At 38.1% G+C, this 24,556-nt stretch overlaps 2 protein-coding genes across 9 annotated transcripts in view; one reads left to right on the top strand and one right to left on the bottom strand.

Moving 5' to 3' along the window:
• The window catches only part of nfixb (nuclear factor I/Xb), a 158,662-nt gene extending 141,542 nt beyond the window's left edge, over window positions 1-17,120 (top strand). For 6 of the 8 annotated variants that reach the window (XM_062984697.1, XM_062984695.1, XM_062984696.1 and 3 more), the window contains 4 exons: window positions 2,345-2,520; window positions 5,099-5,246; window positions 7,189-7,280; window positions 11,850-17,120. In XM_062984697.1, the coding sequence (XP_062840767.1) occupies window positions 2,345-2,520; window positions 5,099-5,246; window positions 7,189-7,280; window positions 11,850-11,864 (431 nt within the window). In that variant the 3' untranslated portion in view covers window positions 11,865-17,120. The remainder of the gene's footprint in view (window positions 1-2,344; window positions 2,521-5,098; window positions 5,247-7,188; window positions 7,281-11,849) is intronic. The other 2 variants (XM_062984702.1, XM_062984701.1) reach the window with 1 other exon arrangement.
• Window positions 17,121-17,487: 367 nt separating this feature from the next.
• On the bottom strand, window positions 17,488-21,117 carry nme4 (NME/NM23 nucleoside diphosphate kinase 4). Its single transcript, XM_063018581.1, has 5 exons — window positions 20,849-21,117; window positions 18,776-18,906; window positions 18,594-18,695; window positions 18,291-18,403; window positions 17,488-17,893 (listed from the first exon to the last, which is right to left on the bottom strand). The coding sequence occupies exons 1-5, from the start codon at window positions 20,970-20,972 to the stop codon at window positions 17,773-17,775; spliced, it is 591 nt and encodes a 196-aa protein (XP_062874651.1). The 5' UTR covers window positions 20,973-21,117; the 3' UTR covers window positions 17,488-17,772.
• Window positions 21,118-24,556: the final 3,439 nt, after the last annotated feature.

The raw sequence follows: 24,556 nt of genomic DNA, 5'->3' as shown, positions 1-24,556 counted from the left end.
AATGTTTATTCAACTAGACCTGGATGATTCCAAAGGACTCGATAATTTTCTTTCTTATTTAGTGCCCAGGTTGCTTTGCTTTAGTTTTTCTGAACCTTGGAACACAAGAGTGGACAAATGCAAATCTTTTAGGTTATAAATAATACCGCTATGATGTAAATATGTGGGCCGCAGATTTAGGTTTCTTACATTAAGAACCGCTGCTCTTTTGCCCCTTTAGGTAAAGTAAAAATGGGAACAAAGAATGACTTTTAATGGCTTTTATTCTGCTAGTTATCCTAGATATTTGGAAAAAAATCATGCAGTTGATCTCTCATTATGTGAAATTGTGTTTATTTGGCTGTTTTGACACCTTACTTGGTCACCAATGCCCTCTCTTTTCAAAGAAAAACATATACAATATAAGCAAAATATTCGTCAGTCATTACATTTGCTCAAAATCTTGACGGCATCCTGAGCATTCACGCTCATTCTGCACTGTAAAGCCGTAACCCGTCGCTCGGCTGCGTCGCTCTCATCACGTGCCCTTTCGTAGCCCTCTGATCCAGTTTGTTTCTCACGCCACGTTACGCGACTGGACCCGTTTCAGGCATTATGCCGCTCCTCTTTCTTGTTTTTGTGCACCCCGATCGTGTTTGGGTCCGTGGTTGCCCCGTGCTGTCGGCTCTGCGGTTTGTGGCACCCTCAGCAGCGAGCTTGGCCTCTGCCAGTTCCTAATGGGATTAAAGGAGGGAGAAAGAAAGGCAGCAAGAGAAAGGGGAGAGGAGCAGACTGTCGTGTGTGGGGGGGATGATGGAAGCAGGGCAGGCTTTGGCTGCCCTCATCTGAGGGAGACGGGGCGCTTGGCAGGCTCACTCGGGCAGCTGGAGGGCCTGGCGGATCGGGCGAGATGAGGCTGGAGGCTGTTTTGAGGGCAAGAGTTCATCCAGTTTATACCAGGGTAAAGAAGAACCTACCTTTAAAGTAACAAGATGTTTTTACCTTTCTAACTGCCCAAAACCAGGGGTCAACTCCCCAGCCCTAATGACCACACAGTGTGAAATTCAGTGTGTACACCACTTTATTAAAAACGTGTGGTTTATCGTAGTTGTTTTTGGTGATTTACATGGTGTCATTGACCAATTAGTGTTTCTTGCTTAATGAGTCACATGACATTGCCTTGGATTTATTGGAACTAGAAAAAATGTTCCAGCAAAGCAACGGACATCATCCATAATTCCTGTGCTTAACTGCCCCACTAAGCAAATACCATTGAAATGCTAATTAATGCTTACCATTTACTCCAGTTCTTACAACGCCTTGATACAAGTGTGTTTCACTGGGATGGTACCTTAGTATGACCTAAAGGATATAATTCATTATAATTCATTAAGCAGTCAGTTTAACATATGAGGGCACATTTACACTGGAGAACGTACCTGTACACAACCTGTTTTCAGACAGTGATCACAATCATGTGATTAAATGCTGCTGTTGACAGATGTTGGACATTTAAATGGCTGTATTATTTCACCAATGATGAAACATACCAGCCTAACTATCAGATATTAACAACAGGTTGTCTGTATGGCAGCTGTGTAATACAGCTACACTTGGTTCTTCAGACTGACTCTGCACATAGGGCAGTTGTAGCCTAGTGGTTAAGGTACTGGACTAGTAATCGAAAAGTCACTGGCAAGGCCATTAACCCTCAATTGCTTAGACATTATACTGTCACCGTGGAAATTTGTTGTCATTCAGTCAAAACTGGGCACTGATGTTGGTCAAGAAAAACGTAAACTCATTTGATTCATTTCGAAGCTTTTCAGTGGGACTGAGGGATCAAGGGTCAACTACCCAGCCCTAATGACCATACAGTGTAGAATCCAGTTTGGCACCACTGTATAAAAAAATCAGCAGTGTTTTCTGTGTGTATGGTTTATCATATATTCTTTGTTCTTAATGTTTCTAGCTTAAGATTCCTTTATTAATCCCCATGAGGGAAATTCGAGTGTTACAGCAGCTCCAGCACTGAAGAAATAGTTAGAGAGACTACAAAATATTGACTATGTAGGGGAAATTACTATTATAAAATGAGTCACATGACATTTGCTTCAGATTTATTAGAATGAGAAAAAATGTTCCAGCAGAGCAACAGCCACCATCCATAATTCCTGTGCTTAACTGCCCCACTAAGCAAATATCAATATCCATACACAAGCATCATTCATGTATCCATCAGTCTGCATCATTTGTCACTCTTTGGAATCAGAACTCTTCAGCTATCCATTTCACCTACCAGCTAGCTTGCTGTGTTCTGCAATCGAACCTCTTTTACCCTTGTTTTCTGTATGTCTCTCTGCAGGAAGCCCCCGGGCCTCAGCCTCCTCTCTGCCCTTCCCTTCTCCCTCCATCATCCAGCAATCCAGCCCTTACTTCACCCATTCTACCATCCGCTACCACCACCACCCGGGGCAGGACCCACTCAAGGAGTTTGTGCAGTTTGTGTGTGCTGACGGATCCGGCCAGGCGGGAGGTCAGGTAAGCCCCCACAAAGCCACTGGACACAAGTGTTAACACAAGTGTTTCCTAATACAACTCAATGAGTAATTTGGTGCTTTATTGTAACCTGTGTTGACTTTATATGTGCATGTGGTCTAACAATAAGAACACATCTTCAACAAAGTCCATACATCACGTTAACATGTTTTGATTTATGACATCTTGCCGTGCATTCTCATGTATAACTGCATAGAAATACACTATATGGACAAAGGTATTTGGACACCTGACCATTTCAAAAACTAATGGGGTTAAATTAGAGTGACCTCTATGTGATCTTTTAGGTTATAACAGCAGCCGCTCTTCCGAGAAGGCTTCTCACAAGACTTGCATTCAAACTCTTTCAATTCATTTGGAAGCTGTTCAGTGGGACCGAGGTCAGGTGAGGTCATGTTGGAACAGGACAGGGCCTTCCCCAAACTATTGCTGCAAAGTTAGAAGCATATAATTTCCTACAAATAATTGATTTATTACACCTGTTAGCAATTGTTGCTGAAACACATGAATTTAAAAATTAGAGAGGGTGTCCAAGTACATTTGTCCATATAGTCTAGAAATAGAAAGGATTAAATTATTTACATATTTAAATAATCTAGTTAACTATGCAGATAGACAGAATAACAGTGAAGAACCACCTTCATGTCTGCAAAACAGCCATAAATCTCTCTTGAAAGTGTTAACGGGATGGGTCACGTCACGCCAGGTGTAGCCTCATACCTGCAAGAATGAAAAATGAATCCAATTTGCAGGATGCTCGACCAAGGTAGAACAATATCGAGGTATAGGGCAGATTAAAGAGGTGGCCAAAATAATGGAAACAAAGTAATAAATAAAAGATACAAAAACGTCTGCAGCTCGCAAGGAAGACACTGGACAACAGGTTACTGCAGCTACTTCAGTTTCTAGAAGCATATAATTTGGTAAGAATAGAGATGTATATACTGTAAGTATATGTATATAAAAGCATATGTTGCTAGACGGTTTCTTGGACAGTAGCTTAAAGTTAAGATGTATTGAAACAAATAGCCACATACCTGTATTCTGTGCCAAAAATGTTTTGCATTTTATGTCAGTTAATTCAAAGTACATTTGTTTCTGGTGTCAATTTCCATACCACAAAGCACAATGCTGCTTTTTTCCATACAAACCATTTGTTCATGCTTGTAAAATGATATTTCATTGTTGTGACATCATACGGTCAGTCAAATTCATGTATTTTCCTTATAAAGTATAAATTATTAAAGTTGTTAAGTTTTGAGTGCACCATGCGAACTAAGATTAGAAGGCAAGGCTTTTAGACTAGTTAGTTTCTTGTTATAGTAACTTTGCTGCTTCCTCTTCAGTGCAAAGCTCGTGCACACGTACTTGTATGCAAATGGTTAAGCATGTTTGGCCAAATCACGAGTTTTGATTTTATTTTAAGCAAATTCCAGAAGTGAAATCTCTGCAAGCGAGAAGCAAACTAAGTGCAGAATCAGTATTTAATATTTTAATACTTAATTGTGTGTACCATTCCAGTTTATCCACTAGTTACATATTGCTGAGGTATTATTGATGCTAAAAGAATTCTTATGTCAATTCCAGATGTCTCGCCCAGCTGTGCGTTACCACTGTAACCATGGAGTTTTCTATGTAGCTGTTTGTTCTGTTCAAAACTGCCCAATATCAAGCGATAAAAGGGTTTCTAAATTGTATCTGTACATGTTAAACAAATGTAAGCAGAGTTTAAGGCTCAGGATTTGAAAATTAATATAAAAGTGTGCCAAAGTATCCAATCTTTTTATATTTGCTTCTTGCAGAGATCACTTAAGGCAATTTTCAGTACAAAAAAAAGGAACAAAAAAATGTAAAACTTGAGGGCGTCCATGTAAACACAATTGGCCGTGTTTGAGGGAGAGAAGGTTGGACGGGGTCTCTTCCCGCTGCCAGAAAGAGATGACTTTGTGTGGGAACACAGCACTGGTAGGTGATAAAAAGTGGTCCCGGATTGAACAGGTGTCAGAGGGGGCGTGTGGTGACCCAAATCTCCTTGATCAGATTGGGTGCTGTGTAAGTGCCAATTGGAAATGACTGACTGCAAAAAAAACAAGGTAAAATTCCAAAAAAAAATTAAATAAAACTTTGATTTGACCAAAGATGCCCAAACATTTGCATTTTACTGTCTGTTTCATTGCAACATTTATTTTCCTCTGCTTCTACCATCGACTTTGTTGTCATGCGAGTCTCTTACCTATGATGGTTCATTTGATTTTTTGCACCAGTGTTTTGTGTTTCATCTCAGTTGCTTTGTCACTGCTCCAGTCTCTGTGCCTGTGGTGAATCTATGATTTAGACACACCCACATCGCACACATACATGCCTTCATACCCAAAGCTGATGCACATCCGCCATTTTTTTGGTTCTTTCTCCTTTTCAACCCCTCACCTCCGCCTCCCCCCACCCCACATCTTTTTTTGGATGAACCAGCATCGTCTTGCCATTTTTAGTTTTTGGTCTTGTGGTTTTGTGGAGTGTCGGGTGGCATCCGCACTCCTCACCCTGTGTGTGTTGTCTGCAGTCGAACGGGAGTGGCCAGAGCAAAATGCCCGGCTCCTTCTTGCTGCCTCCGCCACCCCCCGTGGCACGTCCAGTGCCCCTTCCCATGCCCGACTCTAAACCCAGCAGCATGCCCCTCGATGGCGGACTCACCTCACCCGCATCTCCGTGTAAGTGACCCTGCCCATCTCAATAAACCCAAGGACCAAATTGGGACCGTCTAGTCCATATACCCCCTTATAAAAGCTCCAAGGTCGCCCCATGCACCACCTTGCTTTTCTTTTCTTTTTAATTGTTTTTAGGCTGTTATTGGGGGACTCTATGAGGCTACATATTACAATTATTTTATCTAGTTTAGTTCTTATGAACAGCCACAAATACTCAATCAAGGGTACAAATTTAGGGCAGTTAATGTGGACTCGGATTGCGTTCCTCATGTGCCTTTACACTCCTATATCAGTCACTTAGATCTGTTCAAATTAAACCTGTGTTAATGTACTTTTTTACGTTGGCTTGCTTTTATTTGCATTTGTTTAAGTTCTAGCTGGTTAAGTTCTAGCTGCAGTTTAGTTTGCTGTGTTGGGAATTTGAAGATTTATTCAGCCGATTTTTTTCCCAGTGCTGATCTGAGGTCAGTGGTTATAATGAGTCCAGAAGGGGCAACAGATTTTTAATCCACCACAGGGGGGGCACTGGACGGAGCACTTTTGTCTTTTTTATGTTTTGTTTTGTGTTTTTTGATTTGTTTATGAGTTTAGTTCTAGTCTTATTGTTGTCAGTGTAAGAGTCTGCCATTTGTTTACGTCTAACTGACTCTAACGTCTTATCTACACATGTAGCTACGTAATATTTCAGAACCACTGTAAAGTATTTAGCTAGTTCATCTTAATGAACAGTTTATAGCATTTGTTCATCATCCAAACTAACAACGAATGTTGGAGTGATGTCATGATTGGCTGCGTTTCATTTAACCACTTTTTTTTTTACTTGTAGTGGCTCGACTGGTTTCTATGTAGTAAACAGTTTGGCTGTATCACATCTGGCATTTGCATGTGTAATGCATTTCCAGTGATTCCTTATGAGTGGATTTTGTGACTACCAAGGTGCCAAATCCTAGAAAGAGTGAAAGAAACTTCTAGATAAGCCTGAAACAACCAAGCACCACAACTTAAAGTGTAGATTTACTTAACAGTGGTACATTAAACTGAATTAAGTTGGACAGTTTCTTTGCAGTTAGAGCTATTAACAAAAAAAGAAAAAAACTGTCCTTCACGCTGCTCTAACAAACTAATTCAGAGCAAACAATATTCAAAACAATCCAAACTGTCTTTAACATTTCAGCGTGTTTTTAACATCCTTAAAGTATCGGAACTCTTTTGTCCACCCATATGACCAAAAGCTTATGACCAAAAGCCAGTACTGGTGACTAGATGTATTTGGGATACAGTCTGTTCACAATAATGTGAACACTACAAACGTTGTGTGGCTATATGCATTCCTGACCACCTCCAACCTCTTATTAGTGCTGATCATATTTTACAAGACCAGGTTTAACTGGGGCTTTTGTTTCAGAAAGTAAGAGTCAATCAATCTGGAGCAGATCGAGTCCTGTGAGGTGTAAAATCCCGCTGTGTCCATTTACATAACCGCTAGAATGTGCATAATGGACCACAGTTTAGTTTGCTTGCTAATCCTGTGAGTAGTAATAAATGTTTAATTACTTAACTGTGGAAGCTAATTCCATCAATTTAGCTTGTAGACTGGAAGCAAATATTTACCTTACTCACTTATCAGGGAACTTCTTTCTTAATTTGCCATTTTGTCAACGTGGAGTCCATTTACTTCAAACTGCCCTAAATTTGATACTGAGCCTCAGTACCTGCCAAATTAAACATCATTGGAACCTACATATTTAGCATTTGGGTTTTTTTCTACTGTGATTCCATAAAAAAAATTATTGAACCTGATTAATGCATTTTTGGAACAGGAACAACTTTTAATTTATCAAGTTTCACCCTTAATGAAGTATTTTGCTGCTTTTGCTATATTTAATAGGACTTATTCAGGCTGTTGATTTTGTTTTCTTTGTCCTTCTTTTCTTTTTTACACCAGCATACTCCACGCCAGGCTCCACAACTCCCAACAGGTTTGTCAGCATCGGATCACGGGACAACAACTTTCTAAATATCCCCCAGCAGACACAGGTTAGTACAAAAGCACTTTTTTTCTATTTTTTTTATGCACTTTCTCCCATTTTTCTCCCAATTTAGCGTAGTCAATCTGTCTTCCACTGCTGGGGATCCCTGATTGCATTCGAGGAGGGTATGTTGCTGCTCACACCTCCTCCAACATGTGCGCAGTCCTAGCTGACCCCTTCTTTTTGCACATGCATGCTGCACAGGCGCCTCTTTATCTGCTTACCAGGGTCCGTGCACAGCGTTTGAAGACCCCACCCACATAGTCAGGTCATCCCGACCTAGCAGAGAGCCAATTAGTGTCTCCTGCAAGCACTGCCAATTATGACCGTTAGATGGCACCCAGCCAACCGGAGTTCAGAATCTCAGCACTGGTGTGCTAGTGGAATATCCCGCTGCGCCACCTGGGTGCCCCGTACAAGAACACTTTCAATAAACTTTTCAAAATTTTTATTGAGGCGCTCTGGTGGCCGCTGAGATCCTAGTTTGAATCTTAGTTGTGCTATCGACCAGCCGGGGGCTTGCAGAGACGCACGATTGGTTGTGTTTTTGTAGGTGGAAGGGACAGTGGTCAAGCAGGGATGCTTCATCACTGTTATATTCAAGGCCGCTACTGCCTGCTCAATGGGTGGTTGATGTTATTTGACAGTATGTAGCTTTCTGTATGAGACTCTGCCTCTAGGAGGTGAAAAGAAGTGGTTTATGTGACTGATGGATTGGAACATAATATAAAAGTAGATGTATGTGTTCCAATCCTTTATTTACAGGAAATAATAACTGCAGAAATTCTTAGGGCTATTGCATGTCTCTTCCCGACTTTAACTGTGACTAATTTAGCTTCCCGAGACTAACGCAGCGACAGCCGTATCTGTGCTCTCGGTGTCAGTGTGGTTTCTTTATTGCCGCACTCACTCTTTACTTCTCGCGCTCTCCCCACATATAATAAGCTGCGTGGTATGTTTATCTGGCCCATCTGGAGCAGTTCTCAGTGGGAGAGGAGCAGTGGAGGTTTATTTGAGCGTTACGAGTGGGCAGCCTCCTCCATAAGCCGCTGCACTTCACTCATTACTGTGTAAACCACACCCGCCTCGGGCCTGCTCCACCACACATGGCAGCCATCTGAAGCTCTGCAGCTCCGTCTTTTCCTCGCTCTCGCGCTGGTGCTCAGACTTCCTTTCACTTTTCACTACACCCTTTTAAAACAAGTGAGCACAGTGACGCTTAGAAACATTAAAAAACATAGAATGTGTCTGTACCTGGTGTTCCTGAACATTCTAATTTGGCCAAAGTGGAAGTTTTTAATCATTTAAAATGTAAAAATTAGGGGTTTTTTTAGTCTTCCTTAAAGAGAGTCTTAAAGTGTCATCAACTAATACTTTTGGCAATATAGTGTATTTTTAGTGTAAATTTTAGCAGCTGTGCTATCTGCCAGCCCAGCATCTACACAGACATGATTGCTTATATCTGAAGAAGGAATGGCCAAAGTCTTGCAATGGATTGGCGCCTTGTCCAGGGTATTTCTGCCTTGCACCCAGGGTTTCCTGTTGAAACAGGACCTGCTGCAACCCTGTCAAGGATAAATGTGTTAATGGAAATGAAATTAAATGCAATTAAACTACAGTTTAATACAGAACAATCAAAACAGTGAAGTTTACATTTTTTTTACCATTTAACAGACACTTTTATCAATTGAGATGTTATACATTAATTTAGGGCCTTGCTTATGAGCCCAACAGTGGCAAGCTGGAAGATGTGTGACTTGAACCAGTGACCTTCTGATTGCTAGTCCTGTACCTTAACCACTGAGCTACTTCTGTCCATAATATGAAATGAAAGCTAAATATAACATAAAAACTTAGACTAAATTTACAAAACTGGGTTGCCAGGTCTCATATTTTTATAAACTCTTGGCCACATGTTGGCTTAATGAGGGTTGTCAGTACCTGCATGAATGTAGTTTAGTAGATACAGTACATGGATGTATCTGGTTGGTCAAGGTACCTGCGCTTTTGTTGGATGACTTATAGATGGCATAGTGTGACTTGCCATACGACACACGGTACGATATACTGTAACTGTCTGCCACTGCTGGCTGAAAAGAAGCAGCCAGCAACAGGAGTGATGCAAGCAACAGATGAGTTGCATTCAGGAATTGAAAATGATTAAATTCGAAGGAAAAATGTAAAGATGCAAAAAGAATTGAAAGTTTTCTTGTTTTATTTCTGCTTTATATGAGGTATTCAAAAAGTTCCTGCACTTTTATATTTTGGTTCGAAACGGTGAGGGTGGGGGAGTAGTAATTCATCGTGTCTGAGAGACGCTTATAGTCCGGATTTAGCAGCATCTGATTTCCACCTTTTTGGACGCTCAAAGAAGCTTTAGGGGGAAGAAGATTTTCATGTGATGATGATGTGAATGCAGTGGTGCATCAGTGGCTACACACTCAACCAAAAATTTTTTGCTGATGGTATTAAAAGTTGGTACAACGCTGGGAAAACTGCATCACAAAGTAAGGTGACTATTTGAAGAACCTTCGTAAAAACAGTGAGAAAATGAACCTTGCTGAGCATTGACTCGTCCTCATTGAACAACACTGTCTGAAATGTCTTTAAACAAACAAGCTCAATGCAGTGGTCTGAAAAGGTTTAGTCAGGTATCTTACACAAAAGCCCAGTGTAAAAAGTCACCTGAGGTAACTTAACTCCAAATACGTGACCACAATATAGAGCTAAAACGTGGGTAAGAGGAGCTCCCTTCCGGTCAAACACCAGAACTGCACTCGAACAGAAGAGAGAAAAGTGAAAGAGGAGAGATGGTGAGAGAGGGTGAGAGAGGGTGAGAGTTTTAGCACTGCCCCGCAAACCGAGAAGCCACGTCCTGACTGTCTGGTTACCCACAGCAACCAGACATGATGTCATAGTCAGTCGGACTTGAACTTGAGAGGCCGAATCACCGGGGTCAGTGTCAAAAGAGGCGCAAAGAAAAAGGGAACTAACTTCTGCCAAAGATTACAGAGAGACCGAGCCGGCGAAAGGAGGAGCAGAACACCCTGGGGAAGAGGCTAGGCCATGGCTCACAGTCGACGGGGTGTTTGTGGTGCTCTAGGCTTTGTGTGTTTGGGGGAGGGTGGAATTGTTTGACCTGTAAAAATCAGCCAAAAAACAAGCAGCTCTGCAGGAAGCGAAGTGTTTCCAAAACTGCGTTTCTAAACTGTTCTCTTAGGTCTTCTGCTTGCTTTTTACACACTAAGCTAGAAAACCCCAGTCTAGATTTTAAAGTTAAGATTTTAAATTCAGTTAACATGGTTTATTCAACAAGTGACTGAGGATTCTTCCTACAATTTTACATTTTATGGTGAAATTAAAAAAAATAATCATAGTAGCACTAACATAATGACCACATATTATTTAATAAAAAGTTATTTATAATAATTGTGTAAATTAATTTGTGTGCCACATTGTATGGTGGAATTTTTATAAAAATCTTCATAGTAGCTCTAACATTAGGACAACCTATTAATGGACATTTTAACTAATAAATATTTATTAATAAAATAAAAGTTTAATAATTTGTGTAAATTAGTTTGTGTGCCACATTTTATGGTGAAATAAAAATATATTTTTTTATAGTAGCCCTAACATTAAGACAACTTATTATTGGACATTTTAAGTAATTAAAGTTTATTTACAAAAAAAAAAAAAACTTACAAAAGTCTAAAGCTTAATAATTTGTGTAAATTAGTTTGTGTGCCACATTGTATGGTTAAAGAAAAAAAAACAAATAAAATAATTTGAAATATAAATTATTATAGGACATTTTAACTGAGTATTTATTTTTAAAAAGTTTAATCATTCATGTATATTAGTTTATGTTTGTATGAAAAGCACTTTTTGCCACAAAGTGCAGAAAAATAAATAAAATAAAATTGAGTTTTATGCTTAAAAATTCAAAGATTTGTTACTTAATTTTCATTTCTTTTAGAATTTTTAAAATATATTTTAGTAGCTCTTTGTTTTTCTTTAAGAATATAGGGAACAAAAGCAAAATATATTTAGAATACAATGTAGTTATTCTAAATATATGCCTAATATTTATACAGTTAAATTTACGCTGACTGAATTTACCTCAGTGTAAAACCATATGGTCACTTAAATGAGACTAGTGGTCATGTTGATATTAGTCAAATATTAAATATATTAAACACAAAAAATAAGTATTACATACACAGTGACTGTAAATATGAGTCATTTACTGACGCATGATACATTTATAAGATAAATTAAATTCATTAAATTAACCTAATGTATACAAAGTATCCAACTATAAACTAAATCCAACTAAAAGTATTTCACTTCTGCAAAATAGTTTGTATGTGATAAAGTTCTTCCAACTCCTAAAGTCTATTTACTGAAAGGAGGACATGGGCAGTGTGGGGAAGTGACGGTCCAGCATGTCCAGCAATACAAGTAGGACATCTAGTGGTCAACTAAAGTTAAAGCCTAAATAGTCAGTTAGGATGCACATTGTTTCTTTTCTTACTGATGATTTTAATAATCTGTTTTCTTTCTGTTTTTACAGTCTTGGTTCCTCTGACAAATCCTGCCCATCAACAAGCAATTTAATCCTGTCACTATATTTTGGGATCTGTAAAAAGATGAAAAAAAAAAAAAAAAAATGAAATTGCCCTCTGACCCTCTTGGCTCAAGTGAACAACAACGGGAACCAGGAAATCTTCATATTATCTGGAATCCTCTGATCCTACACAGTGTTTTTTGGCGATGAACCTTCCAATTTTTTAACAAGAGGATAATGTGACGTTTTAAAGGAAAGCGTGGAGCACGTCTCTGAAAAACTACAGAAACCACAACAACAACAACAACACAAAGGAAAAATTGAATCGTTACATAGGTGATGTGTTGTTCAGTGGCTGGGGACATTAAACATGGTAAGGTTATGTTTTAGAAAAACAGCAGGATGGTAAAATGTTGACATTTTCAGTTCCAGGATAAAGATCTAATGCCTCCCATCCTAACAGCTTCAATTGTTCAGTCGAATTCAATAGAGAAACTTTTCTTATCTCAATTTCCAGCTTAATCAAAAACAACAAATCAGGCAAAATAAGATGAATCTATTGCACTACATAAAGGAAAATCCAGAAAATGAAACACTACTCTCACGCCCACTAATGAAAAATAATAGGCAGAGAAAAATGTTTGCACAAAATCTATTTATGTGAACACAAAAGTGGATGTCGCACACTAAACCTAGGAAGACGTTGGTCCACCTAGCCGGCATTGTTTTTCCATGCTGATGCAGTAAAACACATGTTTGCCACATGCTACATGTAGACAAAAACTACCTGTAGTGTTAGTCCAATCAAAAGGAATCAAATTCAGCCTGCCATTCGCTCTCAGTGCCAATTGAATACCAATTGTAGTCTGTTTACGGGAAGTCAGACCCCTAAACATGTACGTATTACTGCCGTGTCTCTGAGCTACTGCTAACTGGTACACCTTAAAAAACATCCAGGAGTTTTATTATTATTATTATTTTGGGTCTTGTCTGATTCTAACATTCCAAATTACTACACCTATCATCTTTAGAGATGTAAGGTGTGTTATTAGCATATTTTGCTTATTGAGAAGTATTTAAGCACTTTTATAGGCTTTGATTTTTAGTGCCTATGATGGGAACTAGCACAAAAAGCAATGCTTAACTAATGCTAAGCATTTACTCACAATTATGAAACTGACCTTGCCTTGTCTTACATATGTGTTATGAACATTTGGCCTACTGTCAGCCACTCTTATATTTTTCTTCTTGTATTATTTAATATAGTAAACAAATGCTTTAGCAACAACTAAGATATAAAAGCAATAACAGAAATACACAGTGATTCCTTTGCTAGTAGTTCTAGCAAATATAACTGTGTTAATAGTTGATGAAAATCATCAGTGACAACGATTATATTAATAAACTCCTGATAATCATTTTTTGCTAGTTGAAGAAATCAAACAATGTGTTACTCCCAATAAACAAGTAGCTCAATCATTGTTTATAAATTTAAAATAAATAATCTTAAGATGAAAATTGGTGTCTGGGTGGTGCAGCAGTTTAATATGCCAGTCCAGCCTGGTCGGGCGCTCCACAGACACAATTGGCCTTGTCTGAGGGAGGGAAGGCCAGTCAGGGTATCGCCTCCAGAAATGGTACAAATGGATGTCATGCATGAGGCAGAGGTTGACGTTGCTTTTAGGAATTGAACATGTCAAAATCAGTTACAAGCTTGTCTTGTAATATTAGAATTGGTAATGGTTTTAATTTTAATCTTTTTAAGCACTTTATTTACTTCTCAATGAGTAAATTATGCAGATTTTTCAAAAAATCTACAAAAAAACACAGCTAGACCCCAGTCCTCTCTGTACTGTTTACTCTCCCAGACGGCGGTGTTCCAAGAACCAGAGTCCTCGCTGTGGAGCAAAAGAATGTAAAATATATTGTAGTTCTGCTCAGAGAGAGTGGGGTACGTGTCGGTCATTTCGATTGGACTTTACTCTGTCTGCTATGTACAAACTCCACGTAATGAAATGCCATGTTTACCCAGCTTCATCATTTTGCAACGAGAAAAGCTGCCAGCTCAGAACACAGCATCAAACTGATAATAAACACACACACACACACACACACACATGAGCTGTACTGCTCAGAACAAAACCATATAACAAAACCACCGCTTTTAAATTACACAGACTGAACCTGAGTTAAAAATACTACCGTAATCGTGTTAGGGATTTCATATAGAGAACATATCAATCTCACAAAATAACTGGACTGCCTTATTACATATCGCACTGCAGGGAAGCATCGTGGCCTTGGTGGTCATCAGCTCAGTAGAGGACCAGCAGCGCTAAATGAGAATTAACCACGGCCATGGTCTTTTCTTTTCAAATCGATGGAAGTGCCTCTGTATTCCCATTATGCAATTTGTTAAACATGAATTCAGGTCGTCGCTCTTTTTTTCCACATATAAGCTATAAGAAGGGAGAGATTTTTATGTCTTGAGCAAACAAGTGAGAAGTGTCAGCTGACTGATTCTAGACATATTTATATATACGGGACATATCCATATATTTATATAAGCATTTTTGGTTGTGTAATAAGCTCAGTGGCAGTCTAGTTATTTTCTGAAGTACGGCAGCACTATGACATCATCATAATCATGAATAATCATAGATGTATCATTAGTTCAGAAGTACCAGTCCCCACACTCGGTTATACACTCACCACAAAAACAGCCCGTCAATAAAAGTCCCATAAAAGGAAACTGTATTTCTATAGGAAGCTGTGTTCTATACCGATAGTGTTGAGATTTTAAGATGTGGCTTTTGTTTTGTTTCTTGTTTTTTTAGTTTTTGGGGGATTTTTGTCATTATTGGATGGGAAGTATTTGTAATTGAAAATGATGTATGTTGATTGAGCCATGTGCAATGCCTTGGGTAGAGAAACGTGTTCGTCTCTTAGATTGTTAGAGGGTGTGATAGGAGAGGGGAAGATCCCCTTCAATTAGTGTTTCAAGTCCGAAAGGTCCGGGACTCTAAACTAAAGGGCAAAGAGATAAAAAAAAAAAAGTATTTGTAAGTTTTGGGAATTTTTTATCTTTCCTTTTTTTTTTTTGCTTTTGTAATTGTTTATTTGTAATGATTTGTTCTTAAATCTTGGGAGGGCTGAAGAAACAGTTTTGCAAACATCAGAATATACATATATATATCACTAAATAAAACTGGTGCTTTTTATGAAATACAATACATTCAAACTCTATTATACATAAAGTAAAAACAAGTGTTATCATAAGGCAAATTTTAGGAAAAACATGCAATTATTCTATTGTTTAGTATTAACAAAAGGGGGAGGGGTTCATTTTAACCAAGCTTGTGACAAAAGGCATTTTTTTCTCATATATTTACTGCTATTACAGCAATGATAAATGTGTAGGCTTAAATTGTTAGTTTCCAGTTTTTACAAATCAGTATTTGATAGAAGTGACTGCACTATGTATTTAGCAACCCAGCGTGGCATAAATACGAACCTTAACGATACATGAGAAGTCTGCTTGCAGTGTAAATCCAAGTCAAAATCACAAATCTAGTTCAGTGTTCATGTTTGTACATAGACATTTCAAACGCATCCAAACTGACAAGATCTTCCTTTTCCTGGGAGATGCTTTAATAAGCTTAAATGCCCTTAAATATTGTCAGTACACAAAAAACCCAGTGCAGTGCAGACATGCACTTTTATTGATGAACTTCCATCCCACAGCATTCAGTCTGAACAGTGTTACAAAGTGAACCCCGCCCCCTCTCCCAAACCACCACCTGCTCCCTCCCAGTCTCCAATGTAAATGATTCAAAATATTTGTTTTGTGATGTAGTGTTAGACTCAGAGCATCTTAAAGGTTGTCCCTAAAAGTGCCTTTTGTTCACAGAATCCATCTTGTAATCCTGAGTGCCCTTCTCAAACCTCCCCCCCTCTTTCAACCTGCTTCTATATCCTCTCCTTCTTCCAGCTCTTTAAAGCAGTATATATAGTACTAAAGGAAATTGGTGTGACTTAGTTCTTCTTTTTATCGTTGATGATTTAAAAAAAAATGTAAAAAGACCAAAAAAAAAAAAAAAAAGCTTCTGTCTTGCTTTTCCTTCCTCTGTGCTCTAGTCTTCTGCCTCTCTTGGACACCGGAGTAGTCTGTAGTCGCAGAACCATCTCTTTCCCCTTCCCCATTTTCACTGAATGGAGGGGTTTTTAAAGAAAAAAAAGAAAAAACTTTTGTCTGAGCAGAATGCAGTTAGCTTACATGTTATTCTTGTCTGTATGCTTCACATTGTATACCATACCGATCTCTTCAGCTTCTCCATTGAACAGTAAATGTAAGTGAACAAGTTACGCCAGTGGGCTCTGGTGGGATGTCAATCAGAGGGCGTATGAGAAGGATTTCAGCGCAGAGTGGTTTTATAATGATATCGCACAACAATCTGGTCAATAGGAAGTATTGGAGCTGGGAAACAGAATTAGGCTGCTGGGATAGAATAGACATGTGAATTGTTTTGATTGTATTTATTTTGTTTGATTTTTTTACCTATTTTGGTGGCAGATTTGTCACATTAAAATGTTTTTGTAGATAATGCACCTCTGCATGGTTATACGAGACCAGTTATTTAAACTCTTTGATTAAAATACCTTAAATGATTAAGCACCTTATTATAGAATGAGTTCAGTAGATAAAGAATATGCAAACAGAATTCGAACTCCCAGTTTAATCTGCCATTATGAGCCAAGCCCTCAGATCAAACTGACATGCTGCATGCCCAAAAACCCGTCCGGAGTGAGAATTAAGATGCCTTTCAAATTGATAATGCACCAGCAAAAGGAGAATCTCAGATTGTTTCCCAATGACATATGCAAACATAAGGTCAGCGACAGGGTCAGCCATGATTACAGAGAATGTAAAAGTAGCCTTAGTGTCGTGGACAAAACTCGGACCGGGTCGTGGTCCTTCCTTGCGCTGACTATCCATTTTTTTTTTAGCTTTTTTTGACTTTATTTTTATTTGTTTTTTATTTGCAGTGTGCAGGATAGTTGGAGGGGTGTAGAATAGACTGATTTCCCAGCAGCTGTTCTCCCTGCTTTTAGCTTCCTCACTATATGGAAAAGCAGCAGCTCTTTTGTAGACATCCCCCCAGAGCTCATGGTGAAATGCATGTGTTAATTACAATTTTTTTCCATAATAAGAAAAACAGTTTGTAAAGAGCAGCACCTTTAACTAATTGAATAAAAGGATGTTCTTGACTGTAACAATCTTTGTGTATGTGTGGTTGTTTCAGAATTAGTTTTACTTCTCGAACATGCTTATGTCTGCACTTGAAACAAACCCTAGGAGTCACTGTTCCAGCAGCATGGAGTGGATTTCCCATCCCGCCTTCCCTCCCTTTGAGTCTGTTGAGCACTCTATTCAAACTGGGACCTGTGCAGTGGTGGGTAAGCTTACTCTGCAGATGCACCACTCGAGCACAATGTTAGTATTTTATCTATTTGTTAAATTTAAAAACATAATAATGTCCAGTAGCGCTTGAGTGGTGTAGCAGCCTATTACTTTAACCCACCACCATATAAGATATTTTATTATATAGATGTTAATGCTTTAATAATACTACACACACGTATCTGACTTTATCATTTTATTACAAAGGCAGAAGATGTAGTTGTTGACAGTTGTTATTACAGTGATATACACTTTTAGTCCTTTTCACAGTGTTTTTCCTGTCTGAAAGTTGCTCTTATGTTCAGGAACAGATGTTTTGCTTAGAGCTTCACATTTTCTCTATATATATGCCAATTGAAGAAAAAAAAATTTAATTATTGAACATTCCAAGCAAAAAAATCTAATGCTACAGCAATAGTGTCAATATTACTTTAAACTTTCAACAGATTAGAAACCCCTCACACACACTTATTGATGGTAGATGTTGCTATGGTCACAAGCCTCCCAGTCGAACAGCTCAGAGCGCTGAAACCAGAGTGAGATCTCTTTTTGTGCCACCTCAGCGGAGTCTGATGCATGTACAATGTTCCTGCAACAATAATACAAAACAAAATGAGGCTTTATTAGATCACTTCATTTCAAAATCTAGCTTTGCAAAAATGTTTAAAGCTATACATTGCTATATAAGCTATTTTCTTTAGGGTGTGTGTTAGGTATGACCAGGGTAAGGGTCCGCAATGGTGAAGGTGTGATATATCTGTGTAATTGGATGTGAATAGATTGGGGGGGAAAGGGAAAAATACATAAATAAAAAAACAGGTTGTTGGCTTTTGGATAAGCTGTTAAGAAAGTGATTGAGTGAGTGAGAGAGGTTGTTGGTTTAAGCCCCACCACTGCCAAGTGGGTCACAACTTTGGAGAGAGTTGTCTGTTAAGAGCCATTACTAGTAAATGTGGGTGTGTGTGTGCATGGTGTGTGTGCAGTACCTGCTAATGTGAACACTAAAATCTCCTCTCAGAGTTCCAGGTACAGCTTGAGCTGGGTTTGTGTCTCCAACTAATATTCGTGTTGACTTCACTATGTTGTGACCCTCCCACACCTGAAAATGTAAAAGGTATAAAATGTTTATCACTTTTCAGTGATAAATTGCTACACAGCAAAAATGGTTGTAAATTGCACAATAGAAAAGCACTGACATGATGTTCTAGCTGCAAATGTAAAGACATTATTGCTTAATTTAAAAGTATTTTATTAGAAATTAGCTTTTAGTTTCAATTTGACATCCTCACCATTGCCACCACAGGGCCTGAGGTCATATAGCGCAGTAGACTGGGGTAGAACGGTTTCTTATGAAGAGATTCATAATGCTGGGCCAGTAACTCCTCAGACACCTGGACAATACAAATGTATATTTTATATTCTTTTCTAAAAACCATACATTACACTTCAATGCACTTAGAGAAAAACTGACCTTCACCATCTTCAGCCCCACTAACCGGAATCCTCGCTGCTCAAAGCGTTTAATGATCTGACCAATCAGACGCCTCTGAACCCCATCCGGTTTGACAGCAACCAAAGTGCGCTCTTTCACCCCAGCAATGTCTGTCAATAACAATTTTAGTGAAGATTTAGCAGCAAAATATTAATATATAATGTGTATAATTGTACTACTTAGATACACAAGCACATGAAAAAGATTATGATTTTAAAATGACTAGAGCGTATAAAAAATACTTTTGTCCATATAGTGTACTTACTCCCTTTGTATTTACACATACAGATAAATACTCACATCTACCTTATACATGTTTTACTACCAGTTTGGTCCCTAAAGTCTTTAAAATGCCAGCTAGATGCAGTTTGTTCTTTTACCCATTTTTATGAGGATGGACACACACACACACACACACACACACTGACATAAACCTTAATGGACACATACAGTACATCCAACTGATGTAATTAATAATAAATTCTTTGTAAATGAGGAGCATGTGATCTAGAGTCAGTCTTGCTGATTTAATTAAATTAGGGATGTTACACACACACACACACACACACACACACACACACAGGCTTTGACTGGCTATCTGGTAGATCAGTGTAGATCTGGCACAGTGGGCAGGAAGAGTGCATTTAAATTCACTGTCATGTTTTAACATTAAGGATGTTTTAGAGATAGGAAGGAAGGGGGAGGTTTAGGAATAGAATTTTCAGGAAGTTTTGCTAAGACAGAATTACTTTGTATGAGTAGCCTACAGTAAAACAAGGTAATGGATGGAGCACATTATGTGTAATGCAGACACTAATACATTACAGTAAAAAATAAGTAAGTAAAAATAACAGTAAAAAAACATGATAGTAGTATAATTTAATAGCAGATGGATATGAGAGTCTGTGTTGTACAGCCTGGATTAAAACCCATTTAACCCAAAAACTTACTGTACAGTACAGTAAAGAGATACACTCACACATGCCTGCCGTCACTAAACAAAAACCATTTCAATAACTAAGTGCCTATGGTTAAAAAATGGCTTTGAGAGATATAAATATTGAAAAAGCTTAATAATTTAATATTTTATATTTTGATTAAAATGTTTTGAATTGTGTTAATGTTATTTTGCATATTTTCTGAAGAAATAAAAATCCCCAAAAGCCCAGTTACTAATTCTAAATAAATGCTGATTTATTATTAGTATTATTATTCTTGTTTTAAACTGGACCACGACTCTCCTGAAAGAGGCACCACAACCAAAGCACCTTAAATAAAAATATAATAATAAATCAAATAAAGCCTGATACCTCAAGGGTACATATTTCGTACATTTTGTTTGTATTGTTTTACACGAAAAAGTACATTATTACACCTTAAAGTATTTTAAGGAACACAATCAACTCTTGTCAAGTAAATACATAAAGACTTTTATGTACACTAAATGGTTAAAAGAGTGTGGACAACTGACCATAAGCTTGCTTGTCATTATATTCCAAAAAAGAATGTGAATTAATATAAAGTTACCCTTGTTTGTGACTTGAACAGGCTCTACACTACTGTGTCTGAGGGAATTTGTGCTCATTCAGTCAAAAGAGCATTCAGAAGGTTAGGCACTGCATCAAAGTGTTCAATAAGGGGTAAGGTCTAGGCTTTTGATTTACCCAACTTCAGACTTGGCATACCATGTCTGAATGAACTTTGCTTTGTTCACAGTGGGTCAGAAAACAGCTGTTTTCAAGTACACATCTGTTTTACATCTGTTAGCAATGAGCTGAATCATCTGAACTCACGTACTTTGGCTTTGGAAATATGCTAAATGTACAAACGATGCACCTTAAATAAGAAAAAGGCAAAAAGGGTGTATTTTTGTACTTCCATCTTTAAGAGTGTACCGAGGTACGTGTTTTACCTCACACTTTGTCTGCTTTGACCTTTAGCAGTAGTTTTACCTCGGTAATACTGTATTTCTGGCACTTTTTGCCACTTCTGAGCACACGTGTTAAAGACTGGCGCGCGCTCACACACACACACGCGCACGTGCACACGTACCTGAGGCGCTGCTGTAGGTCCGCTGTGTGTGAGTCCTCTCAGTCACTGTGAGTTGGGGGTTGATCATTTTTTTTAATCCGTGAATGAAAAACCGAGTCCTTAAACACCGCGTAACTCCGGACATCCTAACACACACCAACGCGCTCAAATAATGAGAAATAAATTCTAAATACAAATAAGATTTTCGTGTAAAAACTCCGAGCTGTGAAGAATCGCTACTGTAAGAGTACTGAGAGCTCTCAGATTGTCATCAGTGATAATCCAATACAGAGCGCCTCACCACACGGTGACCCTCACACACACACACACACACTACACACACACACACACACACCACACACACACACACACTACACACTGGGTCATTCACCTGACGGGTCACATCTTGCATGACTGCCTGGTTTAGGAACATGCCATGATTTTGTGAGGATTTGAACAGAGCCAGCAGGAGAGAATGCTGAAGTCATGCTACAGTGCAGGGTGGGACCATGGGTGGGAGGTTTTATCATGACAAAGAACACACCACACACACTTCCTTACATGCATACGTCAACAGTGTTATCTACCATACAACTCATATAGCTAAAGTTTACATTTCAAGAAAGAGTCAACGGAAAACTAATGCATTTTCTAGCTTTATCTCTTTATCTGGGTTTCATACGGGTGCATGGGGGCTGAATCAGACCCCTGAGTTCTTTACATTTTGAAGTTGCATTAAATTCTTAATGAATTCACCTTTGAAGGGAAGAGTAAATATAGCTTCAATGCATGTCGTGGCAGGCTTGGGTGCAACAAGTGCAGGCTTGGGTGCAGCAGCTTTGACCCCCCCCCCCCCCCCCCCCCCCCCCCCCCCATGCATTTTAAAATGATTATAATTTTGCATATTATGAATCTTCTAAGTCAAAATATTTATACAAGAACAAATTCATTTGTAAGTATAAAAAGGTGGTTCGCTTGAACCCAGTAAAATACATGGAAGAATAGTCTTCTACCAAGGGAAGAAGGAAAAAGTTAAATACCAACCACAGTACCTTTAAATAGGTAACTACTTGTCGTGATTAAATCTGGCCACAGGTCACACATTTGAAGTCCTTCGCACTATGCACTGCATCTATAGCCGTTGTTAGTGTCAGTCACTAAATTTAAGAAAGACACATTTTTAATAAGCTATAGCTACAGGCCATTACCAGAGGCCTCAATCCCATCAGCTCTTTTCAAGCACTGATCCATATTTAAATTATGACATCTAATTCCACATTTATTCATAAAAAGATCAGTACAGTTTGTGACACATTAAAACTGGATCAGCATTACGAGTCAGAAATGCTCCTGTTCTCACAGTTTGCTCAACATAATGACTTAATGAAACTTTTCCTGTTTAGATTTTGGAGCATCTAGAACATGGAAATGAGGTCTCTGGTCTCCATACAAAAACGAAAACATACACACACAAACCAAAGTTTAATCTCATTCAAGGTCACAAAGCAAACATTACCCTTGCTTATGGTACAAGTGGACTGAGCCTGAGAAGTGACCATGTCATATAACAATATACACAGCATATGCCATAAAAAAAATTTGCAATGTGTAAAAAAAAAAAGGGGGGTGACTTTTGGCATAACTGGTCGACAGCTATTGCAGGTGGTCTAAATTAGAAGTCATAAAAGTTTGAAAAGCTGTTCCTGTTACTGCAGACAGAGACGTTTGAGAGGCAAATGGGTCATTTCTGGTCAGTTCATACGATTCATTGAAAAGATCTGGAATGCCCATCACTACTACCAACCACAGCCAGGTCTACATAAGGGTATGAGGTCTGGTGAGACAAAAGCATCACATGACTGTACAATTTCATTCAGTTACTTTGATTCTTATGTGTAATGAAAGACTTTATTAATAATTGAATAACTATTACTTATTTTATTGCTAATGTAATCTTACATAGACGAGCTGTGTTAGATTCATCACCACAAGCAAACATGTAGTATAATCCTTTCACCCTTTTAACCCTCCTGCAGCCCCCCTGCATGTAAACATGTAATGGTTCAGTCCACTTAAGGTCGGTGGGCTAATGAAAGTCTTTCCGTCTTAATTCAACAAGCATGGCGCCAAACAGGGAATAAAGTCAATAAAGTAGAAAATAACGAAATTAAGGAGACTGTGCAATTTAAAGAATAACGGTAAGTTTATATCCTTTCTAATTAAGACATATTGACCCATTAATTAGAGGGGAACTCATAATTACACCATTCATTACTGTCATCCTATTTGCACTGTATTAAAATACTGTGGGCTCAGTAAGTGCTGCATTAACAAATGAGTGCTTAAACTGGAATTAGAAATTTGCTTTAACTATTTAAATAATTTAACAAAAATGGTAAAGAAGTTTTCTAGTAATGAACAAAACAGTTTAAGCATATTTTAATGTTACAAATAAGGATAATTGATGTCCATAATTGTATTAAGAATAATTGTTTTTATGTAGTCATCTTTAAATGACAGGAAAATGAGTTATTATTATTATTTATGTTATATTATTAATTATATTAAATATTTATTTTTTAACCATTGTAGCAAATTAAAATGATGGGATTAACAGTTACTTAAAATTGCTACTTCCGCTCCGCACAGGTGTATAATTAAAATGCCACAAATTATTAAATCTAATTTACCAACAATAAGTGTGAATTACAATACGATTTTGGGTGGCTTGGTGGGTAGCACTGTCACCTCACAGCAAGAAGGTCCTGGGTTCGATTCCTAGGTGGAGCGGTCAGGGTCCTTTCTGTGTGGAGTTTGCATGTTCTCCCCGTGTCTGCGTGGGTTTCCTCCTGGAGCTCCGGTTTCCTCCCACAGTCACGTAAGGTGAATTGTCCATGACCGTGTTTGACAATAAAAAACTTGAACTGATGAATCTTGTGTAATGAGTAACTACCTGTTCTGTCATGAATGTCATGAACACATGACATTACAATCCTAATAAAATAAATAAACAATACAATTTTAATAATTAAAAATGTCATTAGTTTTATCATAAAGTAAATCAAAGAGTAAATAAATGTAATTAGGAATTTGCACAATGGTGTCCAAAGAAAGAACCAAGTGATTAGGTTAAATGTACTGCAGAGTAGCAAACTTCTTGCTGTATTTTCTACACTCATTAAATACACACATTAATTGATTAAAATAACTGTTATGTTGCCAAGTTACACAAATTACTAAATTACGGGGTGCCCACTGTGACACATGTGGTTAACATTCATTTTGTTAAAAACATTATTTTCCTAGAATTAATTCACACAGCTAATTACCCACAATTACAAAACACTCATTTTTACATTGGAGGCCAGTAATTCTGGAGGTGACTGTGCATGTTTAGTATGTTTAGTTTTTAAGAAATAGTATTGCATTATTTTTAGGTGGCAAATACACAGCTTCTGAGTTCTGGGGATGAACCTCACCTTTGGTTACTTTCTATAAGGAGGCAATGAGTTTCCACCACACAAAACTATGCAGGTAGGTGAATACAGTTTTAATTACTTTGTTTACAATCAGTCTTCTGTGACTGAATAGTAGTTTTTACTCAAAAGCTCACTGAACAGTCATTCACATAACTACATAATTGAGGTAACCATCCCATTGAGGTAAAAATCCCATAAAATCATCTCCTGGTTCATTAAAATGTACTTCAGTACATTTTTGCTTTTATTT

Source organism: Trichomycterus rosablanca, chromosome 22 (assembly GCF_030014385.1).
Source record: "Trichomycterus rosablanca isolate fTriRos1 chromosome 22, fTriRos1.hap1, whole genome shotgun sequence".
Classification (NCBI taxonomy): Eukaryota; Metazoa; Chordata; class Actinopteri; order Siluriformes; family Trichomycteridae; genus Trichomycterus; species Trichomycterus rosablanca.
Note: the sequence above shows the minus strand (reverse complement) of the source record. Positions and strands in the feature narration are given on the sequence as shown.